Raw genomic sequence first — 24,662 nt, 5'->3', positions numbered from 1 at the left:
CTGGAGACCAATGATTAAAAAAAATATCATAGCTTTACAACAGTGAAAGTGTCTACTTTAAGCAAAGTTTCAATGCTTTGATATTCCCCTTCTCTATGCTTATCTGAAGGTCTCCAAACCTCATTTTCTGTGATATTGGTGGGGGTTTTTTCATTCGTCTCACTTCTATTTTCAAAGAAGAAAACGCAAAATCATCATGCAAGCAACAGTAAACCAGTCAACAAAAACCATAACAACACAAAGGCAGAACTAACAGCCTCCACAGAGATCTACTCTAGCTTTTTGACTCCCATCAAGCCGATTGCCAAAACCCATTCCAAGGCATGAAAGTAAGGGGACAACTACAGTTTTTCTAAAATCACTCGAGTCTAATAACTGACAAATGAGTTTTGAAGATTATAAACAAAAAGTATTTCCTAAATTTCAAAAATTTGCAAACACATAATCCCCCAAGTTCCCAACAGCACTCAAAAGACTAACTCCACATATTGCAGAAAGAGTTGCAATCACTTCTTCAATCAAAAGCAATTCAGCCTGTTCCCAAATACAAAGAGGTACAGGATTCTATTTCAGATAATTTCTGATTCTGGGAAAAAAAAACCCCAAGATCTTCATCCAATATTAGATCTCAAGGAGTTAAACATCTTCCTAAAAAGAGAAAAATTTGAAATGAATTCAGTAAGCACAATATTACCTCTTATAGGAAGGAGACTCTCTGATGTCCTTGGATCTAAAAGACACCAATGCACATACCCTTATCAACAGAGCACACAGAAATATCTAAGATTTATCCTGGGAGACCAACATTACCAATACACAAGGTATTACCTTTCGGCTAGCAGCAACACCCAGAGTATTCACCAAATGCCTAGCATATGTAGCAGGTCACCTGAGAAAGCAAAGTTCTAGTATTTCCATTCTTAGATGACTGGCTAATTTCAAATGCATCCTACAAGGATTCATTCGAAGGTATAAGTTTGCTAATAAAAACAATGCACTACCTGGGGTTCGTCAGAAATTATATAAAATCAACATTGGAGCTGTATTGTGATTGTCCACAGAAAAAGCGAAGTTGCTTACATGTAACCGGTGTTCTCCATGGATCGCAAAACAGACAGCCATGCAATTCCTCCCTCCCCAGGAAGGGTACCTGCCTTGGGAAAAGACTGAGGAAGAATCATGCATGAGGGCACTAATATGGGAAGTCCCGCACATTCTCAGAAGATAAAGTTAAACTTTAGGAGCTATAAGAGAAAAAGGGTTCAACTCAGTGCTGTCGGATGAGGTCGTCCATCTTGTGTGGCTGTTGGTTTTGCTATCCACAGAGAACACCTCTTACAGGTAAGTAACTTCGCTGTCACTGAATTGGCCTCGCCTTCTCTTTTGGTGCTGGTGATAACATAACATTTGCTTGATGTGCAGTGTCCGCTGGAAGATCCTGCTGCAGTTCCAGTGTCGCAACCGGCTGCTGTTGACTGGCACTCCTATTCAGAACACCATGGCAGAGGTGGGTGGGATACCTGCCAGAGCTGTATAGCCTTCAAAACCGCAGCCAGTAGCATGTGTGGACTGCGGACTCATTGTATGTTTGTGACTGTGTTTCCTTGTGAGCATATGAGATGTGGTACAAACTCTTATACAAGTTTTATATTCTTTCAGAATAGTTTGATAGACTTGGAATAGTTCAAAAGACCTAATTATGTGAATAAAAGCTTTCAAATAAAGCTGGATCTTTAAATGAGGCAGAATAAAATGGCCACATAATGATGCTCTAGCCCCAAGAATGAAGAAGCTACTGTGCTGTCCAAGGATTAACCAAACATTGTTTTACTTGTATTGATTTTAGTTGTAAAGTATATCTTTTGACACCAAGCTACTTTTGAATTTATACATAAACATTAAACATAGAATATGGCAACTGATAAGGAGCATGAGGCCCTTCTAGTCAACCCAGTTTACTTCCTGTGCAAAGTCATACATCCCACTTAATTTCCAACTTTCCTTTTGACTTCTTAGCAACTAAGGATCCTCCATGCTTATCCCATACCTTCTTGAAGTCTGTGACTTTTTTGCCTTCGCTACCTCCAGTAGGAGAGTGTTCCATGCATTCACCATTGTTTCTGTGAAGAAATATTTTCTAATGTTACTCTTGAGTCTACCCATTTGGAGCTTCATAATCATTACCTCTTGTTTTAGAGCATTTGTTTCACTGAAAAATACTTGTTTCCTTTGCATTGTTTAAAGACATTCAGATATCTCAAAGGCATATCATATTCCATTTTCTTCTATAGGGTATACATATTTAGATTAAGTTCCAACATATAAAAGTACATTCATGTTTTCAAGATTACAGTAGCAAAGTGTACCTGTTGGGCTTTTATTTTGATAATTAAAAATCATAAGGCTGGCCCTGTCCCAGTGGCTTTGTGGTAGTACTGTGTGTGGCCATATGGGAGTTTCAGGTTTTATTATTCAAGCCTAGTTTCTCTTCCTCAAATCAACCAGAACTGAGGGTACTACTGAAGCAGTGAAATGAGTCCCAGTCATTGCCCAGAAGGTGTTGCTGCTAAAACACTCATGGTGCATGTGCAGTGTACTTTGAAGGGAGCCGTAGGCTATGGCCCCAATTCTGTATGGTCTTTGTGTTGGTTGTCCAGAACAAGAGGTGGGGTTAAAATAAGGGAGAACCCCCACATAATTGTAAATAAATGCTAATGGCATCATAAGCCCCGTAGGAACCGGTTCCAATTGCAGTGAAAGCCCAGAGAAGGGGAGAGATTGCTGAGCCAAAAAAAAAAAAGGCCAAACAGATGTCTTTGCATGTTAGCGAACACAGCAGAGTCATGTGCTCTAAACTCAGTCAAACAGTTTAAAAATGCTACTGTCTTAGTGATAGATTTGTACTTACTACAGCTGCTGAGAGATCCTTGCATGTTTTTATAATAGTCCCCTTTGCCAGAGAAAGCAACTTGACGCTTCTATGGTGCAGTGGAATGTGTGGTCATTAATTCACAAAGACTAGCTTGCCATTTCCGTAATCTGTAAATCTGAAGGTGCTGATATTTTGTTAGAGGACAATTTTCAAAGTGTCTGCATTGGGACACAGTTCACAGGTACTTTTTCCCCATCATCTTTGCACCATTTTTCAAAGAGAAAGTACATACTATTGCATTGAAACTTGCCACAGGTACAAAGTACCTGCAGACATTTGCACCTGCTTTTTGTGCAGGTATGTGGGTTTTGTTTTTTTTTTTTCATGGAAAATAATATGGATGGACTTGAAAATGCAATGTATAGGTGTTATTTTTTCCCCCAACCTGAATGCTTCTGGGAATGCCATCTCTAAATGCAGCTAAAAGTACATACATTTTCCCACAATGTGCACTTTGAGGAAGGGTAGTTTGTAAGACGGTTGATTTACACATGTAAATTGCTATTTACCCTTGTAAGTGGCATTGAAAATTACTCTCTACAGGACCGATAAAAAAAAAAAAAGAAAAAAGATGAATGTTTTGTCAGTCTTTTTAAAAGGTACAACAACCTACAAAGCCTCCAGTTTTCTCTAGGACCAACCCAGCATTCCGTAATCTCTGAGAACTGGGTTGATATAGGAATGTCTTCTGTTCTAGAAATGAGTCTGTGCCTGTTCTTCTCCCCTAGCTGTGGGCTCTGCTGCACTTTATCATGCCAACCCTTTTCGACTCCCATGAAGAATTCAATGAGTGGTTTTCCAAGGATATTGAGAGCCATGCAGAAAACAAGTCTGCCATCGATGAGAGTGAGTGAATTCTTTCCTTTCTGCTTATTACTTCCTTTTCATACATCAGACCAGACCAGAAGCATAGTTTCTGTGGTTTTCCAGGAATGGATCCCCCAGTATTCTCTGTTTCCAACATATTGTAGATTTGCAAGGCCATGCAGCTGACAGATTGGAAGACATTGTTTCTGGGGTTCAGCCAAGAGGTCTTCTAGTCATGAAAGGGTACTGGAAGCCAATAGTAACAGGTGGGAGAGAAAAAAAGGGGAAAAAAATGGATAAAGTGCGTAGCTTGCTGGGCAGACTAGATGGGCTGTTTGGTCTTCTTCTGCCATCATTTCTATGTTTCTATGTTTAAGCAGGGGGAAGATTGTGTACAGCCCCTAACTGGCATTGGCCTGCTGGTTCCGAGGGTTTGATGATTAGAGGAATCTGGCTCCCTTCTCCCCCCAACTGGGAAAATAAAGACACAATAGCAGAATGGTCTCCCAACTTCAGAGGCCTGGTATGGTTGGGGAAAAGGGGGGACAGGTTGAAGGCTTATTTCCTCTGTTGCTCTTCAAAGCAATTTCTAGCCAGTCATTCTTCAACTGCATGGGCTTACATCTGCTGAAGACTGAAACTATTGGGAATCCAGTCCTGGAAGATCTGCAGAACTAGGTCTGGTAGGACTTACAAAATTACAAGTAAGACCAATTCCTGTTTGTACCCTGGATCAGTCCAGACAAGTGGGTTTATGCATCCCTACCAGCAGATGGAGGTAGAGAACAAAACTTTGAGGCATTGCTACATAACCGAAAGTGCCACGTGCAGTCCCTCGGTATTTCTCTGACTCCAGCAGATGGTAGAGGTGCAAACCTGTAGTCTGGAGTTTCAGAAAAACAAAAAAGAAAAAAAAAGAGAATTTTTAGGAGATCTTGGCTCTCCGAGGTGCTAGGTTCCTTCGTGGAGCCATCCCTTGGTTGAACAGGGTGAGTGGGGGGGTTTGAGTTCCCTGTTCTGAATCAGCTCTTGTTGGGGGGTGAAAGCCAGGGGACCTGGTTCCCTCACCTCCTCTGGGTCCCTGGCACGTTCGACACTCAGCCTCCTTCGGAAGCAGGGAAGTATTTGAATTTTCTTCCCTTCCCTGATGCTGTTTGTGAGCGGCTGTGTGATTTAAGTTGTTTGGGGGAAAAAAAAATTAAAAAGCTGTTTCCAGGCAAAAGAGCAGGGCTGAGGCAGTTGAGCGGCTGGATTTCTCTGCCAGGAGGCAGGTAAGGGTGCGGGTGGCAGGGCTGAATTTGTTCCTCGGTCGGGCCCGGGGGCTGTTTCAGCACCAGACCGCAATTTTCTCCTCGTGTCTGCAGGGGCTATTTTTAGGCCCGATTGTGCCAGATTGCCACCTCCACGCGGCAAAGTTTGTCAAGGCTATGGTTCGAAACGGGCTCACCTCTATTTGACTGTGTTTTGTAGGCATGTGTCTCCGGGCGGGGGGGGGGGGGGGCTAGAATCTCCACGGGACCTCCAGGAGACAGGAGCATGAAGTGGGCTGGGCCGGTTCTGGAGACCCCGGGGGGGGGTGTCAGAGGGTTCGGCGGTTATCTTGTCAGCACTTGCCGGGAGTCAGGCTGCTGTGGCAGAACCTCAGAACTACCTTCCCATGCTGGTTCTCGCAGATCAGGACCCTACTGGTAGCAGGGGAAGGGAGGAAGCGCAGGGGGACGCAGGCCCGGACCCTTCTTCGGTTCTGGAAGCTTTTTCCGCAGATTTTGTCCTTCTGCTCTATAAGACCTATTTGGCCTGAAAGGAAGCAGGGACCAAGAGGCTTTTGCCCAGGAATTCCTGGACGGCTAAGAAGCCTAGGGATCTGGGGCATGCAGAGTCCAGAGGGATCCTGCGAGACTTGGTTCTCGGTCGGGCCGCTGTAGAAGAAGACTCTTCAGAGGAGATGGATGGTCTGGATCAGATGCAGGGAGGGCTGGTGGATCCGTACGCAGACCCTGTTAGTACCTTAGTGGATCCAGATCAGGATCTTGTTAGTCCATTGGGAGATCCAAGGCAGGCAGTGGTCCTTTGAACCCAGCATAGACCTCCGAGAGATGGTGGGTCCCAGGGAGGGGGCAGAAATAAGATTGGCCAATGATGGCGAGCTAGTCCTCTACTCTCCGGTGGCTATCGGAGGGTGGCTGTCCCTCTTTTACGCGCAGTGGACCAGAATCACATTGGACCAGTGGGTCTTGGATGTGGTAGAATTTTCTTATATGCTCAGGGACGTGTTTGTAATCTCCCGCTGCGTCTCCCGGTCCAAGCAAGAGGTAGTGCGAGATACTTTGCAACGGCTACAGCTCAGGTGCGCCATTGTTCCAGTGCCACCCTCAGCAGAGGGGACAGGGTCTGTACTCTGTGTAAGAACATAAGAAATTGCCGTGCTAGGTCAGACCAAAGGGTCCATCAAGCCCAGCATCCTGTTTCCAACAGAGGCCAAACCAGGCCACAAGAACCTGGCAAGTATCCAAACACCAAGAAGATCCCATGCTACTGATGCAATTAATAGCAGTGGCTATTCCCTAAGTCAACTTGATTAATAGCAGTTAATGGACTTCTCCTCCAAGAACTTATCCAAACCTTTTTTGAACCCAGCTACACTAACTGCACTAACCACATCCTCTGGCAACAAATTCCAGAGCTTAATTGTGCATTGAGTGAAAAAGAATTTTCTTGATTAGTCTTAAATATACTACTTGTTAACTTCAAGGAATGCCCCCTAGACATCTACTCGTTCAAGACCTCTCATGATTTTAAAGACCTCTATCATATCCCCCCTCAGCCATCTCTTCTCCAAGCTGAACAGCCCTAACCTCTTCAGCCTTTCCTCATAGGGGAGCTGTTCCATCCTCTTTATCATTTTGGTTGCCCTTCTCTATACCTTCTCCATCGCAACTACAGTATATCTTTTTTGAGATGCGGCGACCAGACTTGTACACCGTATTCAAGGTGCAGTTTCACCATGGAGCATAACAGAGTATTATGACATTTTCCATTTTATTAACCATTCCCTTCCTAATAATTCCTAACATTGTTTGCTTTTTTGACTGCTGCAGCACACTGAGCCAACGATTTCAAAGTATTATCCACTATGATTCCTAGATCATTTTCCTGGGTGGTAGCTCCTAATAACGAACCTAACATCGTGTAACTACAGCAAGGTTTATTTTTCCCTTTATGCAACACCTTGCACTTGTCCACATTAAATTTCATCTGCCATTGGGTTTCCAGTTTTGCAAGGCCCTCCTGTAATGTATCACAATCCACTTGTGATTTAACTACTCTGAATAATTTTGTACTATCTGCAAATCACTCGTTGTATTCCTTTCCAGATCATTTATAAATATATTGAAAAGCACCGGTCCAAGTACAGATCCCTGAGGCAGTCACTGTTTATCCTTTTCCACTGAGAAAATTGACCATTTAATCCTACTCTCTGTTTCCTGTCTGTTAACCAGTTTGTAATCCACGAAAGGACATCGCCTCCTATCCCATGACTTTTTATTTTTCTTAGAAATCTCTCATGAGGGACTTTGTCAAATGCCTTCTGAAAATCCAAATACACTACATCTACTGGTTCATTTTTATTCACATTTTTATTGACCCCTTTAAAAAAATGAAGCAGATTTGTTAGGCAATTCTTCCCTTGAGTAAATCCATGCTGACTGTGTTCCATTAAACCGTGTCTTTCTATATGCTCTACGATTTTGATCTTTAGAATAGTTTCCACTATTTTTCCTGGCACTGAAGTCAGGCTCACTGGTCTGTAGTTTCCCGGATCGCCCCTGGAGCCTTTTTTAAATATTGGGGTTACATTGGCCACCCTCCAGTCTTCAGATATTAATGATAGGTTACAAATTGTAATTAATAGATTAGAAATGTCATTCCCTGTACGTACCCGGATCAGTCCAGACAGTGAGTTATGTCCCCCTTCCAGCAGATGGAGACAGAGCAAAACTCAAAGGGGGACCTGTTAAAAGCTGGAGCGCCTTCTCTGTCCCTTCAGTATTACGTTGACTCCAGCAGATGAAAGGTGGCAGCCCTTCGGTCCCCTAACTCGATTCAGAAAGAAAGATTTTCTTTACCTTCTTTTTCTTTTGAAGTATTTCTGTACTTTGGATGGACCACTTGCTTAAAGCTTAAAAAAAAAAATAAATTTCTAAGGTAATACATTTAGTTTGAATGTAATTTTCAGGGATAGCTTCCCTCAGACTTTAGGCTCTGGCTTCTAAAATTTGCACAGAGCCCATGGTACTTTTTTGGGGGTAAGTGCTGTTCTTTTTATTACTTACAGGTCCTAACTCCTTCTGAATTGAAATTAAGAGGTCAGGGGTGAATGGTGACGCAGCCTCTCCCCCCCCCCCCCCCCCCCCCCCCCCCAACAACGACATAGTGCCCTGCCCTGAGAGGTCGCTTCCTCAGGGGCAGTGTTACCAGAGAAGCGTTATTCCTCTGGCTATAGGCTGTTCAGCCTTGTCGTTGTTCTGTCAGCGGCCGTTTTTTTTTCCCCCCCACCCGCTTCTGATGGCCTGAGCTCTGCTGCTTGCCGGCTCCACTGAAATCATGCCGAGCCCGGCTCTCCCGGGAAGGTATTTGCATGAGATGTCTCCCCGGCGGGGAGGGTTCCTCACGGGTGGCCGGATGTCTTACTGTGCACTCACAGGCGCGCCTCATGGCGAGGCCGGCCCCGTTCCCGTCTAGCATGGGAACGGTGGCCATCTTGGATTCCTTAACGACAGATCCTGCGCACCCAGATGCTGATTCGGACCCCGATTCTCCACTGGATCTTTCTCCAGTGGCTTCTCCGGACCTGGAGCCGCAGCCTCCTCCACCTCAGCCCGTGGGCCCCCCCCCCTCCCGACGTTTGCTCCTTCGGCTCCTCCCCCTGGCCCATTTTCAACAGATTTTGTTATGTTGTTGCATAGCGCTTACTTGGCCAGTATGAACCAGCAGCAGGGGGCTGCTGCAGGCCCTCTGCCTCCTAAGGTGATCCTGCTGTCAGATCCTGGTAGCGGTCAGCCTTCTGGGTCCCAGGACAACATTGCGGTCCCGCAGCCTTGTGGGATCCTTAGGAGCCACTCAGCCTCCGGCATCCCCTGGTGCAGGGGGGCAGCAGCCAGTTGCCAGGATAAGGTTAGTGCCACCTGTCACCGTGCAGGATGACCCAGACACGGATGATCTCTCTTCTTCCGTACAAATGGAGGGTGATGACCCACGGTTCCTGCGTCTCCTTCAGAGGGATGACTTGGATCCCCTCATTCCTCACGTCCTGGCCAAACTGGACATAGAGACCCTGCCGGAGCCCACTGCCCCTGCTACATCATCCCTCAAAGGCGACCCAGTCCTAGCCGGTCTGTGTCCACCTTCGCAAACCTTCCCTTTTCATCCTATGCTACTGCAACTGTTAACTAGGGAATGGAACTTGCCGGAGTCTTCTCTCAAGGTGGGCAGAGCTATGGACAAGCTGTACCCTTTGTCTGAAGAGTTCCTGGATCTCCTCAAGATCCCTAAGGTAGCCGCCTCAGTGTCAGCGGTTACGAAACGAACTATGATTCCTGTTACTGGTGGAACGGCCCTAAAAGATCTGCAGGACCGCAAGCTGGAAGTTTACCTCAAATGGATTTTTGAGGTGTCTGCCCTAGGGGTCAGGGCTACCGTCTGCAGCTCCCTTATGCAGCAGGTAGGGCTCCGCTGGGTCCAACAAATGCTCAGCGCACAGGATTTACCACCCGAGGAAGCTCAGCAGGCTGAGCACCTGGAAGCAGTCATTGTGTATGGGGCTGATGCTCTATATGATCTTCTGCGGGTTCTTGCCAGATCCATGGTTTCTGTGGTCTCAGCTAGACATCTGCTCTGGCTTCGCAACTGGTCGGCGGATTCCTTTTCTAAGGCGCAATTGGGATCTCTTCCATTCAAGGGAAAAATGCTGTTCGGCGAGGATTTGGAACAACTGATCTAGTCACTTGGAGAAAACGAAGTCCATAAGCTACCTGAGGATCGTCCACGGACCTTTAGGACCTTTGGCTCTTCGAGAACTCGCTTCAGAGGACAGCGACAGTTTCATCAGACAAGGCCGTCAGCAGAGAGACCTCCTTCCTCAAGTTCGCAGTCCTGGACTCCTTCCTTTCGAGGCTGGAGAGCGGTCCGAGACAACCTCCCTCAAGGGGCATCTTCCAAGTCTTCCCAATGAAGGCTTGCCGACCCACTCCTCCATTCCCAGGATCGGCGGCCGCCTGTCTCTCTTTTACAAGGAGTGGGTCAAGATCACGTCAGATCAATGGGTCTTAGATATTCTAAGACACGGCTACGCTTTAGAATTTGCTCGGCCCCTATGAGACAGGTTCCTCTTCTCCCCCTGCAGAAGCCTTCAGAAGCAGGCTATAGTCCATCAGACGCTTGACCGCCTCTTGGCCCTAGGGGCTATCCTACCAGTGCCGTTGACGGAACAAGAATTAGGCCATTATTCCCTCTACTTCGTGGTCCCCAAAAAGGAAGGCTTCTTTCGTCCCATCCTGGACCTCAAGATGGTCAACAAGGCTCTAAAGGTGTGCCTTACTTTCATATGGAGACCTTACATTCAGTAGTGGCAGCAGTACACTAGGGAGAGTTCTTGGCCTCCTTGGACCTGACGGAGGCTTATCTCCACATTCCCATCCTCAAGGTACATCAATGTTTTCTGCGTTTCAAGGTCCCTCTGTCAGCATTTCCAGTTCCAGGTCAAGATCCCTTTCGGGTTGGCGACGGCCCCCCGCAACTTCACCAAGGTAATGGTCATGGTGGCGGCTGCGCTACGAAGGGAAGGAGTCTTAGTCCATCCCTACCTGGACGACTGGCTCATTCGGGCGAAGTCGGAAGCTCTTTTTCATCAAGCGGTGGAACGAGTTCTCAACCTTCTCCGCTCCCTAGGATGGGTCGTCAACTTGACCAAGAGCAACCTTACTCCTTCCCAAATACTAGAATTCTTAGGAGCACGTTTCGATACCAACGCGGGAAAAGTCTACCTCCGCCAGGATCGGGCTCGATCCCTCGTAACACAGGTCCACCGTTTTCGGAGCCTCCACTGTCACACATTGTGGGACTATCTTCAGGTCCTCAGCACGATGGCTTCTACTATAGATTTATTGCCGTGGGCTTTTGCGCATATGCGTCCCCTACAGAAGGCATTACTCTCCTGATGGAAGCCAATGTCTCAGGATTTTCAAGCCCTCCTCTGCTGCCAGACTTCCCCAGACACAGCCTGACCTGGTGGCTCAGCCTCGACCACTTGATGAAAGAAGTGGATCTGGAGGTTCCGCAATGGGTGATCGTCACCACGGATGCCAGCCTCTCCGGCTGGGGAGCAGTGTGTCAGAGGCAGTCTGCTCAGGGACTGTGGATGTCGCTCCAGTCCTCGTGGCCAATCAACTGACTGGAAACCAGAGCGGTCTGTCTGGCGTTACAGCGATTCCTCCCATTAGTTCGTCATTAGGTGGTGCGGATTCTCTCAGACAATGCAACTATGGTGGCATATATCAATCGCCAAGTGGGGACAAAGAGCCAGCATGTCGCGCGGGAAGTGGGACAAGCTGATGGCATAGGCAGAGCTTCACTTTTCTCGCTGCAGCGGACACATTCAGGCGGACTTTCTAAGCCGCCAACGCATAGATCCCGGTGAGTGGGAGCTCTCCGATGAAGCGGTAGCACTCCTCTTCAACAGATGGGAGACCCCACATCTGGACCTGATGGAGACCTTCCGGAACGCGAAGGTTCCGCGTTTCTTCAGCTGATGAAGGGAACCCTGTGCAGAGGGCGTAGATGCTCTCGTCCTTCCATGGCTGCAAAATCGCCTTCTCTATGCTTCCCGCCATGGCCCCTGGTGGGTAAGATGTTGCACAGAACAGAGATTCATCAAGGTCCAGTAATTCTGGTGGCCCCAGAATGGCCAAGAAGACCATAGTTTGCAGACCTCCGCCTCGGTCATCTACCGCACCTTCTACGACAAGGCCCAGTATTTTTCGACCGGGCAGATCGCTTCTGTCTTGCGGCATGGCTTTTGAACGGCAGAGGTTGAGGAGGTGAGGCTTTCCAGAAGAGGTCATCTCCATTCTCCTCCAGGAACGTAAGACGTCTACTTCCATTTCCTATGTCCGGGTCTGGAAAGTGTTTGACTCTTGGTGCGCTTCAATGGATATCTCTCCATGTAGCGCTTCCGTTGCTGATATTTTATCTTTCCTACAGCGTGGTCTGGACAAGGGCTTGGCATATAATTCCTTAAGGGTGCAAGTGGCAGCACTAGGAGCACTGGTCCGTCTTCAGGAGGCAGCTCCTCTTTCTACACATCCGGATGTTGTCCAATTTTTAAGAGGAGTAAAGCATGTCAAGCCACCGGTTCACTCCTTATGCCCTTCGTGGAGTCTCAACCTGGTCCTTCGAGTCCTCGTCGGACCGCCCTTTGAACCCTTGCGGGGCACGACTCTCAAGGATCTCACCATGAAGGCTGTCTTCCTCGTGACAATCTGTTCTGCGTGCAGAATTTCGGAGTTACAGGCTCTATCCTGTAGAGAACCTTTCCTCCATTTTATGGACTCCGGAGTATCCTTGTCTACTGTTCCATCCTTCTTGCCTAAGGTTGTCTCACCATTTCATATGAATCAGTCTGTGGAACTTCCTTCCTTCCTTCCTTCGCCGCCGAGGAGCGTCAAGATCTTCAAAGGCTTGATGTCAAGCGAGTTCTTATTCGTTATTTGGGGGTCACCAATGAGTTTTGCTTATCAGACCATCCTTTTGTTCTGTGGAGTGGTCCCAGACGGGGGCACCCGGCTTCGAAAACCACTTGCGCGCTGGTTGAAGGATGCTATTGCTTCAGCATACATTGGTGTCTGACGTCCTCCAGAAGCCATCAAGGCGCATTCGTTACGAGCTCAGGCAGCCTCCTGGGTTGAGAGTAGCTCTGTCTTGCCGCAGGAGATATGCAGAGCAGCTACCTGGAAATCGTTGCATACCTTTGCAAGACACTATCGCTTGAATCTACAACCTCCTGGTTTGTGCTCCTTTGGCAACCAGGTCACTCGAGCCGGGCTATCCAGGGCCCACCCTACGTAGGAAAGCTTTGGTACATCCCACTGTCTGGACTGATCCGGGTATGTACAGGGAAAAGAAAATTATTCCTTACCTGCTGATTTTCGTTCCTGTAGTATCACGGATCAGTCCAGATGCCCACCCTCAGAATCATGGGTTTGGGATAGTGGCCCTCTAACTGCTGTTACTACTGTTAATACCGGTTGGTTCACGTTGCAAGTTTTTTGCCTGTTGGCATGTTTCTTTCAATTTCGTACACTGTTGCTGGGTTCAGCACTTAATTACTGTTTCTTGATCCATCCAAACATTTTTCTCTTGCTTTGATATTCTTAATACTGAAGGGACAGAGAGGGCGCTCCAGCTTAAAAGAGGCTACCCTTTGAGTTTTGCTCTGACTCCATCTGCTGGAAGGGGGACATAACCCACTGTCTGGACTGATCTGTAGTACTACAGGAACGAAAATTAGCAGGTAAGGAATAATTTTCTTTTTTTGAGTTCCTTCATTACCATATGATGTAGACCATCCGGTCCAGGTGATTTGCTACTCTTTAGTTTGTCAATCTGGCCTACTACATCTTCCAGGTTCACAGTGATTTGTTTCATTTCGTCTGACTCATCACCCCTGAAAACCATCTCCAGAACTGGTATCTCCCAAACATCCTCATTAGTAAACACGGAAACAAAGAATTCATTTAGTCTTTCTGCAATGGCCTTATCTTATCCTAAGATCTCCTTTAACCCTTCAGTCATCTAACGGTCCAACCGACTCCATCACAGGTTTCTTGCTTCAGAAATATTTTTTAAAGTTTTTATTATGAATACTGCCAACTTCATTTCAAATTCTCTCTTCGCCTGTCTTACCAATGTTTTTCACTTAACTTGACAATGCTTATGCTTTATCCTATTTTCTTCAGATGGATCCTTCTTCTGATTTTTGAAGGATGTTTTTTTGGCTAAAATAGCCTCTTTCACCTCACCTTTTAACCATGCTGGCGATAGTTTTGCCTTCCTTCCACCTTTCTTAATGCGTGAAATACATCTGGACTGCGCTTCTAGGATTGTATTTTTAAACAATACCTGTTGAACACTTTTAACCTTTGCAGCTGCACTTTTCAGTTTTTTTCTAACTATTTTCCTCATTTTATCAAAGTTTCCTTTTGAAAATTGTGTTAGAGCTGTAGATTTACTTATTGTCCCCCTTCCAGTTATTAGTTTAAATTTGATCATGTTATGAACACTATTGTCAAGTGGCCCCACCACCATTACCCCTCTCACCAAATCCTGCGTTCCCCTAAGAATTAAATCTAAAATAGCTCCCTCTCTCATTGGTTCCTGAACCAATTGCTCCATGAAGCAGTCATTTATTACATCCAGGAACGTTGTCTCTAGCAAATCCTGATGTTACATTTACCCAGTCAATATTGGGGTAATTGAAATCTCCCATTATTACTACACTGCCAAATTGGTGTACGTCATGGTGCCCAAAAAGGAGGGGACTTTTCGACCCATTCTTGATCTGCAGAAGGTCAATGCTGCTCTCTGGGTGCCGCAGTTTAGGATGGGGACGCGCACGGTGATAGTGGCAGTGCGCAAAGGGGAGTTTCTGGCGTCGTCGGACTTGTTGGAAATGCCTGACTTGGGTGGTGGTGACCATGGATGCCAGCCTCTTTGGTTGGGGGAGGCGATGTCAAGGAAAATCGGTCCAGGGGCAGTGGTTGTCAGAGGAAGCGACCCGATCCATCGATCGGCTGGAAACCAGGGCAACGCACAAAGCCTTACTGGTGTTTCTCCCATTCATTCAAGACAAGGCTGTGCGAGGGTTTTCGGACAATGCAACGACAGTGGCGTATATCAACCGGCAGGGTGGAACAAAGCGTCGTCTAGTAGCGTTGGCGGAGCAAGAACTATTTGTTTGGGTGGAGAAATATCTGGCAAGAATAGCTGCTTCCCATATAGCTGGAGTGGACAACGTGCAAGTGGACTTCCTCAGCAGACAGCTTCTGGATCCGGGGGAGTGGGAGTTATCGGCGGAGGCCTTTTCCTTGATTCAGGCCAGGTTGGGCAGACCAGTGGTGGACCTCATGGTCACTTCAGGAAATGCAAAGACAGATCAGTTTTTCAGTTGCAGAAGAGAGGTAGGATTGGAGGGCAACAACACTCTTGTTCAGCCATGGCCGACACTTCTGCTGCTGTACGTGTTTCCACCATGGCCTCTTGTAGGTCGAGTGCTGCGGTGCACCGAGCTTCATTTGGGCAGGGTGATTCTGGTGGTACCCGAGTGGCCGCACCGGCCTTGGTTTGCAGACCTTCATCTAGCGGTGGACGATCCCGTTCACTTGGCTTATCTGTTAGGGCTGTTGCGGCAGGGGCCTGTATTTTCTGACTAGGAGGATCGCTTCTGTCTAGCGTCTTGGCTTTTGAGAAGTGGTGACTCCGCTTGAAGAATTATTCTGAGTCTGAGATTGTGACTTTGCTTCAGGCAAGGAGGCCTTCCACTTCGTTGGCTTATATCCGAGTGTGGAGAATGTTTGAATTGTGCTGTTTGCAGAATAGGGTGTAGCCTTTGAATGTGGATGTTCTGCAGATTCTGGCCTTTTTGCAAAGCGACTTGCCTAAGGGCTTGGCCTATAATTCCCTTCAGATTTAAGGTACCTTCAAGATAGACTATTGGCGTCTCATCCGGATATGGTTCGTTTCCTCAAGGAGGCAAAACATCTTCGTCCTCCGGTCTGGAAGATTTGTCCAGCATGGGATCTGAATTTGGTTCTTTGAGAGCTGTATGGTCCTCCTTTTGAACCGGTTAGGAGGGCTTCTTTAAAGGATTTAACCCTGAAGGCTGTTTTCCTGGTAGCTATCTATTCAGCTATAGAAGGATTTCTAAATTGCAACCATTGTCATGTATTTTCCTGCATTTTTCGGAGGATGGGGTTTCTTTACGTATGGTTCCTGTCTTTTTGCCTAAGATGGTGTCCTCTTTTCACCTTAACCAGTTTGTCGAGCTATTGGCCTTTCTAAATTTGGCAGTCTAAGCTCCAATGGCAAGGGAGCTTCATTTATTAGATATGCGTCTGATTCTTTTGCGATATCTTAAGGTGATGAATACCTTTCGGAGATCTAATCATCTGCCCTGTTCGGTAGTTCAAGGGAAGGGTAATAAGGCTTCCAAGGGCAGTATTGCGCAATGGTTGAAGGAAGTCTATAGCTTTGGCTTACATCTGATCATTCATCATTGCTGGTTCAACTATATGGAACACCATGCCCTCCGAATTACGCCAGGAACTTTGTCACAAAAAATTTAAACAAAATCTTAAAACCTGGTTATTTAAAAAAGCCTACTATTAATGATCTGAATCCTCTACTCTTTTTCCTAATTTCCACAGTCTACCACATATTGTTTTCATTCTATTAATACAATGATATATATGGTATTATACTTGTTCAGTTTATATATTACATTGTAAAGCGAAATGCTGAATTATTGTTTGAATGTAAACCGAGGTGATGTTACTTACGTACCCCGGTATATAAAAATCTGTAAATAAATAAATAAATCTGAAAGGACTGGTCAGTGCCAGAGGGGTTGAGAGCGCACTCCACTAAGGCGCAGGCAACCTTATGGGTGGAGTGTCAACTGCTTTCTCTGCAGGAAATTTATCGTGCGGCAACGTGGTCTTCTCTTCACACTTTTAACAAACATTACCACTTACCTCCGAAAGAGGCATCTTTTGGGGAAAGTGTGTTGCACGCGGGTCTTTCAAGTTCCTGCCCAGAATAGAGGGGCTTGGGTACATCCCACTTGTCTGGACTGATCTGGAGTATGAACAGGAAAGGAAAATTGGTTCTTACCTGCTAATTTTCATTCCTGAAGTATCACGGATCAGTCCAGAGACCAGTCCCCATCTTTCGAAAGACTTTTCCTTGCTTCTAGATGTTGCTGAGATGGTATGTGATATACTCAGATTACATAGTTTGGTATATGCTTTATGTTAAGGGGTCCTAGTTTTCAGGGGGCTCCAACTTTTAAGTCTGTTCACCCAAAGTTTATTGGGGTTTGTTAAGGTATACATCTTGAATTGGGGGTACAGGTCAATACTGAAGAACTGCAGGTGGCACTCTCCGTTATGTAACAGTGCCTCAAAGTTTTGTTCTCCGCCTCCATCTGCTGGTAGGGATGCATGAACCCACTTATCTGGACTGATCCTTGGTTCTTTAGGAAAGAAAATTAGCAGGTAAGAACCAATTTTCCTATATTTTCATTTTGCAGTCAGGTTTGATTGGCTTCCTTGAATTCCAAGGTTGTCTTGGAATTCAAGGAAGCCAACCTTGAATTCTCCACCACAAATAGCTGGTTTAACTCTCCTGTGGTGGCCTTCTTTCAGTTTGATTCAGCTGTGTCTGAAACTTTTGTGGACCTAGAGCTGGTTCTGCTGTGTAAAGCACTTGCTTTAGCATCTTCATTCAAAAGCTCAAAACGTGCTGTCTGTGCTTCTGAAAGTGATGAAATGGATGCTAGTGAGTTGCTATTAAAATTCAATGTATTGGGTTAACAAACCAAGGGCTAGATCTTTTAAACGTGTTTTTTCCCATTTTGTGTGTATGAGCAAAAATCTGGACCTAAAATCTTTTTCCCAAAAGCACTGGTTCCTCAAGAACCTCATCTAAGTCTGCATTTTGAGAAATCTGAAATGAATTTTCATTAGTTGTATTTGGTCGTAGGAACCAGGCTAATTTGCATATTTTAAATAAAATGAAACCTAGAACTAGTTGAAGATCTCCAGGGCCAAGTTTGGAAACCACTTCCCTAAAGCGAATTTTCTACAACATTTGTTATAAAAGCCAGTCTCCTTTAAAACAGATTTCTTGGGCCTCAGTCTCTTTGTGTTAAAGAGCTCACTTTATCATCTAAATTCTGTGCTTAGCAGTCCTTTTCCTAATATTTATATGGCTTCCACATTCACCCTGCCTGAAGCACTATTTGGTGTTTGGTATCTACTGCCTTGTCTGGATAATTAGGTGAGGATGGGCTCGTGTAATATCTCCAGTAAGCATTTTAGATGAGCACCACAGTCCCACTCTGGCTAGATTAGTTTAGGACAATAACTTTGACTTGCCCCTTCTTTCCTGTGATCTGGCCATTGTTACAGTGTTGCTTGGGGATTTTTGCCTTTCAGACCAGCTGTCTCGCTTGCACATGATTCTGAAACCATTCATGTTGAGGAGGATCAAGAAGGATGTGGAGAATGAACTGTCAGACAAGGTATGGAAACCATGCATAATGCTGATATACTGGGCATGGATTATGAATTGGACATGGAATGGTATGTTACCTCTTCATCCACTCAGACCACTCCAGACCAGTGGGTTATGCACGCCTACCAGCAGATGGAGACAGAGATCAACAGGCTCGCTGATGTCACTTGATACCAACCTGTCAGTATTCTTTGTCTCCAGCGGATAGTGGAAGAGCATCCCATGCTGTAGCCTGCAGCTTAGTTAGGCTGGATAAACAGGAAAAATGCTGGCAGGCAGCTCCTAAGGTGAAAAATGAGTTCTCCCTCCCTTGGTTAGCGCCCTGGTCCAAGGACATATGGCAGTGCTGATGGGAGCTCTGTAGGTGAAAGCTGCAGGTTCCCTCCTTCAGTGAAGCACTGCTGGGGGCCAGAGGGCTTTCAGTGTGAGCACTAGGTACCTCTTCTTTCTCCGCCCCTTCCCTTTTCACCTTTCTCTTCTGCCTCTTGCCTGCCATTTAAAAAAAAAAAAAAAAAAAAAGATTGAGGCAGGACTGGCACTGTTGCTTATGGCAACTTGAAAATAAAAAAGAAAACAGAGGACTCTTCAATGGCTGTACTAAACATGAGACTACCATGGGCTGCTGAAGGGAGTCAGGGCTGCCATAGGCTCTGGTGAGTCAGGTTTTTCAGCCAGCAATGGCAGCATTGTTTGCAGCAGCAGGGTGCAAAAAAAGCCCACGCTCTGCATGCACTGTGGAGCATAATCAGTTTCATATGGAGTTTGTTCTCTGTGCAAGGGTGCATGTGTGAAGTTGATTCACCAATATTGTACAAAATCTGGTTCCTTGAGGTACTTGAGTAGGTCCATGTTGTGGTTAAAATATCAAATAGGAGGAGGCCATGTAATATGAAAGGAGGAGGAAGAAGCTCCAGGGCCCCCCTTCTATTTTGCCCAAATTCAGCATGTAAGTTTGACAGTACTTGTGAACCAAAAGTATAGAATATTATCAGAACCTCTCCACCACAGTTCACTCGTACTGATAGAGTGAACATTTGAGCCATGATGACAAAAATTACACAGAGACGAGGACAAAATCAGGCCAGCTGACTCTAAAATGGCCAATCCAGCACCAGAAATCCTTGTGCTTTCTGAGAAAATCACTAGTGAAGGAGATGGAAACTTAAGTTCGAAGAAATTTATACAAAAGTACATGAGATTTACAACAGATGACAATTTTGTATAAAGACTTGTGTGAAGTAGAGGCAAGAGTCTCCAAGGCTCATGATCCTGGCATGAGGCTATGTAGAGAATCTGGAGGATCTTGAAAATTACTCAAGGAGAAGCAGTCTAAGATTTTTAGGATTACCACATGACACTGCTTATTCTAAACGTCCTAGAGTACTGAAAACCTGGTTGTTGAGTGAACTATAGCTAGACTAATGAAGTGGATGCACTGGCTGGGGCAATGCCTCAATAGTAATAGGCTGTGTGTCATCATAAGAATTTTAAATTTTGCACATAAAATCAAAGTTATGAAAGCTTACCAGAAGAAAGGAGAGATTCTCTGAGAGCCACAAAATCCTAATATTTCAGGATTACTTGGCATCAGTAGTGCCAAATGAAAAGCTTTTTCACCTAATGCAAATTTGGTTTATCCTTCAGTTTCTTGCGCAACTGAGAGTGGTGTTTGAAGGGAAACCAATAATTTTCAAAACTGCAGAGTATGCACACACTTTTCTCCAAAATTTGGGCCAAGGGTGTACTATTATGTTGTTTTGATTTTATCAATTTTAAAGTAGAAATTGCATCCCATTTAGAAGGTTTTCCTTTGGAGTTTTTCATTATGTACTCATTCTATTAATTGTATCAGTAGCATGGGATCTTCTTGGTGTTTGGGTAATTGCCAGGTTCTTGTGGCCTGGTTTGGCCTCTGCTGGAAACAGGATGCTGGGCTTGATGGACCCTTGGGCTGACTCAGCATGGCAATTTCTTATGTTTTATGTTCTAACTGGATTACAATGTTGTTCTGTAGTTTAACGTTCATTCACGAGAAGACTAATAGCACTTTTTTTTTTAAATTTTTTATTTATCGGCTTTTACAATTACAACAAAGATTACTTTGCTTAGAAACATAAGAGTATATATATCAAGAAATCTTTTTATAAGATATCACAATACAGAAATGTTCTCTTTCACCATGCGGTAACAAGGGGGGGTAGGAACTCAGGAATAATGGGAGAAAAAAAAAGGAAATCAAATTATGACTTAAAGGCTACCCTAATATCCATATTTTTACTTCAAGCATGGTTATTTACTGTTGGGGGGGCCTGCTCTTTGGAACTCAAGAACTGCCTAAGCTGTTCAGGGTTATAAAACACAAAGGTATTACCAGAGAATTTAATGACACACTTTGCTGGGTAACGTAATACAAAATTAACACCTTTCCCCAAAGCTTCTGGGCGTAATTGCAAGAATTCTTTACGACGTAACTGTGTCGCTCTGGAGAGATTGGGGAAAATACGAATCATACCCCCAATATGGTTAATATTTATACATTTGAAATAATGCTTCATGATTAATCCTCTATCATATTCAGAATACAAGGTAACAAACAAAACTGTTCTTTCTGCCACTTCAAATCCAGAGATTTCCAGATAATCTTGAGAGGTTATCAAAATTCCCAGGATCTCCAATTGGTGAAATTTGAACTGTGATTGTTTCTGCTGGAGATATATTATCTTTTTTACAGCTGGTATTTGTTCTTCTGGTATCTTCAGAATTTCTTTTAGATACCTTTTAAATGTTATCAAAGGGACTTCTCCCACAACTGGTGGAAAGTTCAATAATCTTATGTTCAGCTGACGGAGATCATTTTCTACTGACTCTAATCTGCTAGTATTGACTGTTCCTGCATAATAATATGTGAGTCAGTTATTCCTTTCAGGTCCTTTTTTATCTCCATAATGGCTTGCTTTTGTCCTTCTATTTTCACTTTACATTCTTTCTCTAGAGAGTCAATTTTTTGGCAGGTATTTTTGACCCTTTAGGCCTGTTCATTATGTCCAGCAGCAAGTCCCACAATTAGATCCCAAAGGGACTCCAGCGTTATAACAGCTGTTTTTTTAATTTCTAGGGGCTTCATAAAGCTTTTATTTACCTCCGCTGCTTCAGAGCCCGATGTTATAATAGTTCCTCCTGCTGCTTCTCTCTTCTGTCGTAGCGGAGGCTCCATAAAAACTCTCCCGCTCCCCAACTGCGCCGATCTGCCCATCTTCCTGGGTCTGACCTGGGGAATCATTCCCCTGTAGCACCAGCTGTTCGGAGTTAGGGTGAAAAGCTTCCGGCTGCAACCGCGGCTCGGGAGGACTCAACAATATGTCCCCAGGAGGCGTCGGGGCTCCCCCTCCTGTACCTCCAGCGGGGCTCGGCATCCTCATCTGCAATAAGGGAGAAGCGAGCTGCGGAATGGTTCTCTGTCCGGCTGAAACCTGAGGCTCAGATGGGAAAATTCTGTTTTCCTTTCCTCTTTTTGAGGCATTATAAAGGTAAAAGTTATACTGAGGAAATCTTTCGACATTTGCCGGAGCGTGTGCAGCAAGCGTCTGTTCAGGGAGCCATTTTGATTTTCCCCTATTAGCACTTTTGAAAGGAGGTTTGCTTCAAGTTTCAGCTTGGCTGAGAGATACCTTGGACTCTGAGATGAGGTTCTTTGAGTTTGCCTAGTATTGTGTTTTCACTTTTTTTTTTTTTTTTTTTCTTTTTCATCATTAATTCTACTTCAGTGCTCCGGAAATACTCTCGCACAAATTTTGTAGTCTTGGAAACATAGTTATCCTATGTGTAGATTGGAGGAAGAGTGAATAGTATCCACTGTACCTACATAGCATGACTACTGCACAGAATTTTGCTAGTGTATGTTAACTATGAGGAGTTGTTTAGGAATGCTTGGTGTGGCAATGTGTTCTAATAAGCAATCCTGGTCACCTGAAGATGAGGATCTAATGTTGGAGGAGACCCTTGCAAACAAAAATAGTATTTTTGGGCGTGCAGGACCCTTTTCTTATATGAACTGTTTGGGTATTATATGATTGGATGTTTAAAAAAAGAAAAGTTAACACTAAGGCTCCTTGTTGCCTTTTTCATTTTTGCTGTAGTGGGTGTTTTATATTGTATTGCAATGTGGCAATGGGGATTGGTTTCCTAGGTTTGGATCTTATGGATGGGGAGGGATGGAGGCCCCCTCCATCCCACTGTGGGATGTTCACCTATTGTTGGGTGGGTGTAAGCCTGTCCCCACCGAACTGGCTAGTCCTCATGATGGATGCGAGCCTCTGAGGGTAGGGAGCTCACTGTCAGGAATTGACAACCCAGGGGTGATGGACCAAGGAAGAGGCGCGCTGGAACTTAAACCGCCTGGAAGCCCAAGCTGTCAGATTAGTGTGTCTGTAATTCAGCCACAGACTCCAGGGCCAGGTGGTCCATGTGATGTCAGACAACACAACAACGGTAGCCTACATCAAATGCCAGGGAGGAACCAAAAGCCACCAGGTATCCCTGGAAATAGACTCCCTTATGGAATGGGCGGAGTTAAATCTACAAGGGATCTCGGCCTCCCACATCGCGAGAAAAGACAGCATCAGAGCAGACTTTCTCAGCAGAGATTGGATTCAGGGGAATGGCGATGTCAACCAGAGCCTTCCAGCTCCTAGTATATCGCTGGGGCCTCCCTTCCATCGACCTACTGGCCACATCTCACAATGCGAAGGTCCCCAGATTCTTCAGTTGCAGAAGAGATCAGTGCTCCTAAGGAGTTGATGCCCTTGTTTAGACCTGGCCAGAGGAGGACTTACTGTGTATGTCTTCCCTCTGTGGCCTCTGCTGGGCAAGGTCATTTGCAAGATCGAATGCCACAGAGGATTAGTCCTTCTGGTGGCCCCAGATTGGCCCAGACGCCATTGGTATGCAGATAGGCAGAGGCTTCTGGTGGAGAGCCCTCTATGCCTCCTCCCGCAGAGGGACCTTCTCCAATAAGGTCCAATCCTTCACGAGGACCCAACTCTGTTTTGTCTTACGGTCTGGCGCTCGAGAGGGCTTGCCTGAGAAAGTGGGCATATTCGGTGGCATTAGTTGTCACTTTCCTCCGCACGAGGAAGTTCTCAACATCCTTGGCGTACGTGCAAATCTGAAGAATATTTGAGGCCTGGTGTGAGGAACGCGGGATGCCCCCTCGGACAACCAAGATTCCCATGATTCTGGAATTTTTTTACAGGACGGCCTGAACAAAGAAATGTCCCTCAACTCCTTGAAGGTCCAAGTGGCGGCTCTCTCCTGTTTCAAGGGTGAGGTGAGCGGAGCTCAACTGTTGACGCATCCAGACTTGGCCCATTTCCTAAAAGGGGTTAAACACCTCCGACCACCCTTAAAATGGCCGGTCACCCTATGGAACCTCAATCTAGTAATGGATTTTTTTTAACAGGGCCTTTCTTTCGGCCGCTGCGCAGTCTTTCTCTATGCCTGTTAATGGTGAAGACTGTATTCTTGGTGGCAATATGCTTGGCTTGTCACATCTCTGAACTACAGGCACTGTCAGGTCTGGATCTGTTCCTTTGGTTTACTCTAGGAACAATATAGCTTCGCAGCATTCCTTCCTTCTTGCCAAAAGTAGTCTCAGAGTTTCACCTGAACCAGTCCATTTCCTTACCGTCCCTAGATAGACACAAGGACACTGAAGACTACCGCCTCCTCCGCCACTTAAACGTCAGTAGGCTCTTAGTATGGTATCTGGAAAGTTCAGAACTGGTGCGCAAGATGGACGCAAGATTGTTTGTTCTTCATGGTGGAAGGAAACAAGGCGAAGCAGCTTCGTGAGCTACCATACAGGCCAATACAGTACAGTGTGCTTCGGTGGAGCGCACTGTTAACCGGCATTTGGACGCGCGTTTTCGACGTGCTAGCTTTACCCCTTATTGGTCCTTTTTATTTCAGGTAATGGACAAAATGGGGGTTGATGCCCATTTCCTTAATTGGGTCCGAATATTATATAAAACCCCTACTGCTTGCATCAAGATCAACGGTGGGCACTCCCAAGATTTTGTGGTCCAACGGGGAATGCGGCAGGGGTGCTCTCTGTCACCCCTGCTGTTCGCTATTTGTGTGGAACCACTGGCCGAAAGGATCAGGCAGAATAGGGCCGTCCAGGGTATCCATATTGGAGGAAACCAATACAAAATATCCCTGTATGCAGACGACATACTATTTACTCTAACAAACCCAGAGGTATCTCTGAGTTCCGTAGTGAAGGAAATAGATGCATATGGGAAAGTATCCGGTTTTAAAATCAATATAGAGAAATCTGAGCTGCTGCCTATTTTCCTGCAAGAGGAACTTCGGACCCGGCTTAAAGGACTCTTCCCGTTTCAGTGGGCCTGCACGGCTGTGAAATATTTGGGGATAATGATTGGATTGGAATATATGGAATTATTGCAGTTAAATTACCCTACCCTGTTAAAAAAAAATTGGAGAAAGATATAGAATCATGGGAACGCTTAACTATTTCCTGGTTGGACAGAATTGCAGCGGTGAAAATGTCCCT

General features: G+C 45.5%; 1 protein-coding gene across 7 annotated transcripts in view; it reads left to right on the top strand.

Annotated features, from left to right (window-relative positions):
- INO80 (INO80 complex ATPase subunit) overlaps positions 1 to 24,662 on the top strand; it is a 435,009-nt gene that overhangs the window by 170,216 nt on the left and 240,131 nt on the right. For all 7 annotated transcript variants that reach the window (XM_029598597.1, XM_029598598.1, XM_029598600.1 and 4 more), the window contains 3 exons: positions 1,423 to 1,507; positions 3,661 to 3,778; positions 18,010 to 18,095. In XM_029598597.1, coding sequence (XP_029454457.1) covers positions 1,423 to 1,507; positions 3,661 to 3,778; positions 18,010 to 18,095 — 289 coding nt within the window. The remainder of the gene's footprint in view (positions 1 to 1,422; positions 1,508 to 3,660; positions 3,779 to 18,009; positions 18,096 to 24,662) is intronic.

The sequence above is a fragment of the Rhinatrema bivittatum genome, chromosome 4 (genome assembly GCF_901001135.1).
Source record: "Rhinatrema bivittatum chromosome 4, aRhiBiv1.1, whole genome shotgun sequence".
Taxonomy (NCBI): Eukaryota; Metazoa; Chordata; class Amphibia; order Gymnophiona; family Rhinatrematidae; genus Rhinatrema; species Rhinatrema bivittatum.
The sequence above is the reverse complement of the archived record's forward strand: the minus strand, read 5'-3'. Positions and strand labels throughout refer to the sequence as shown.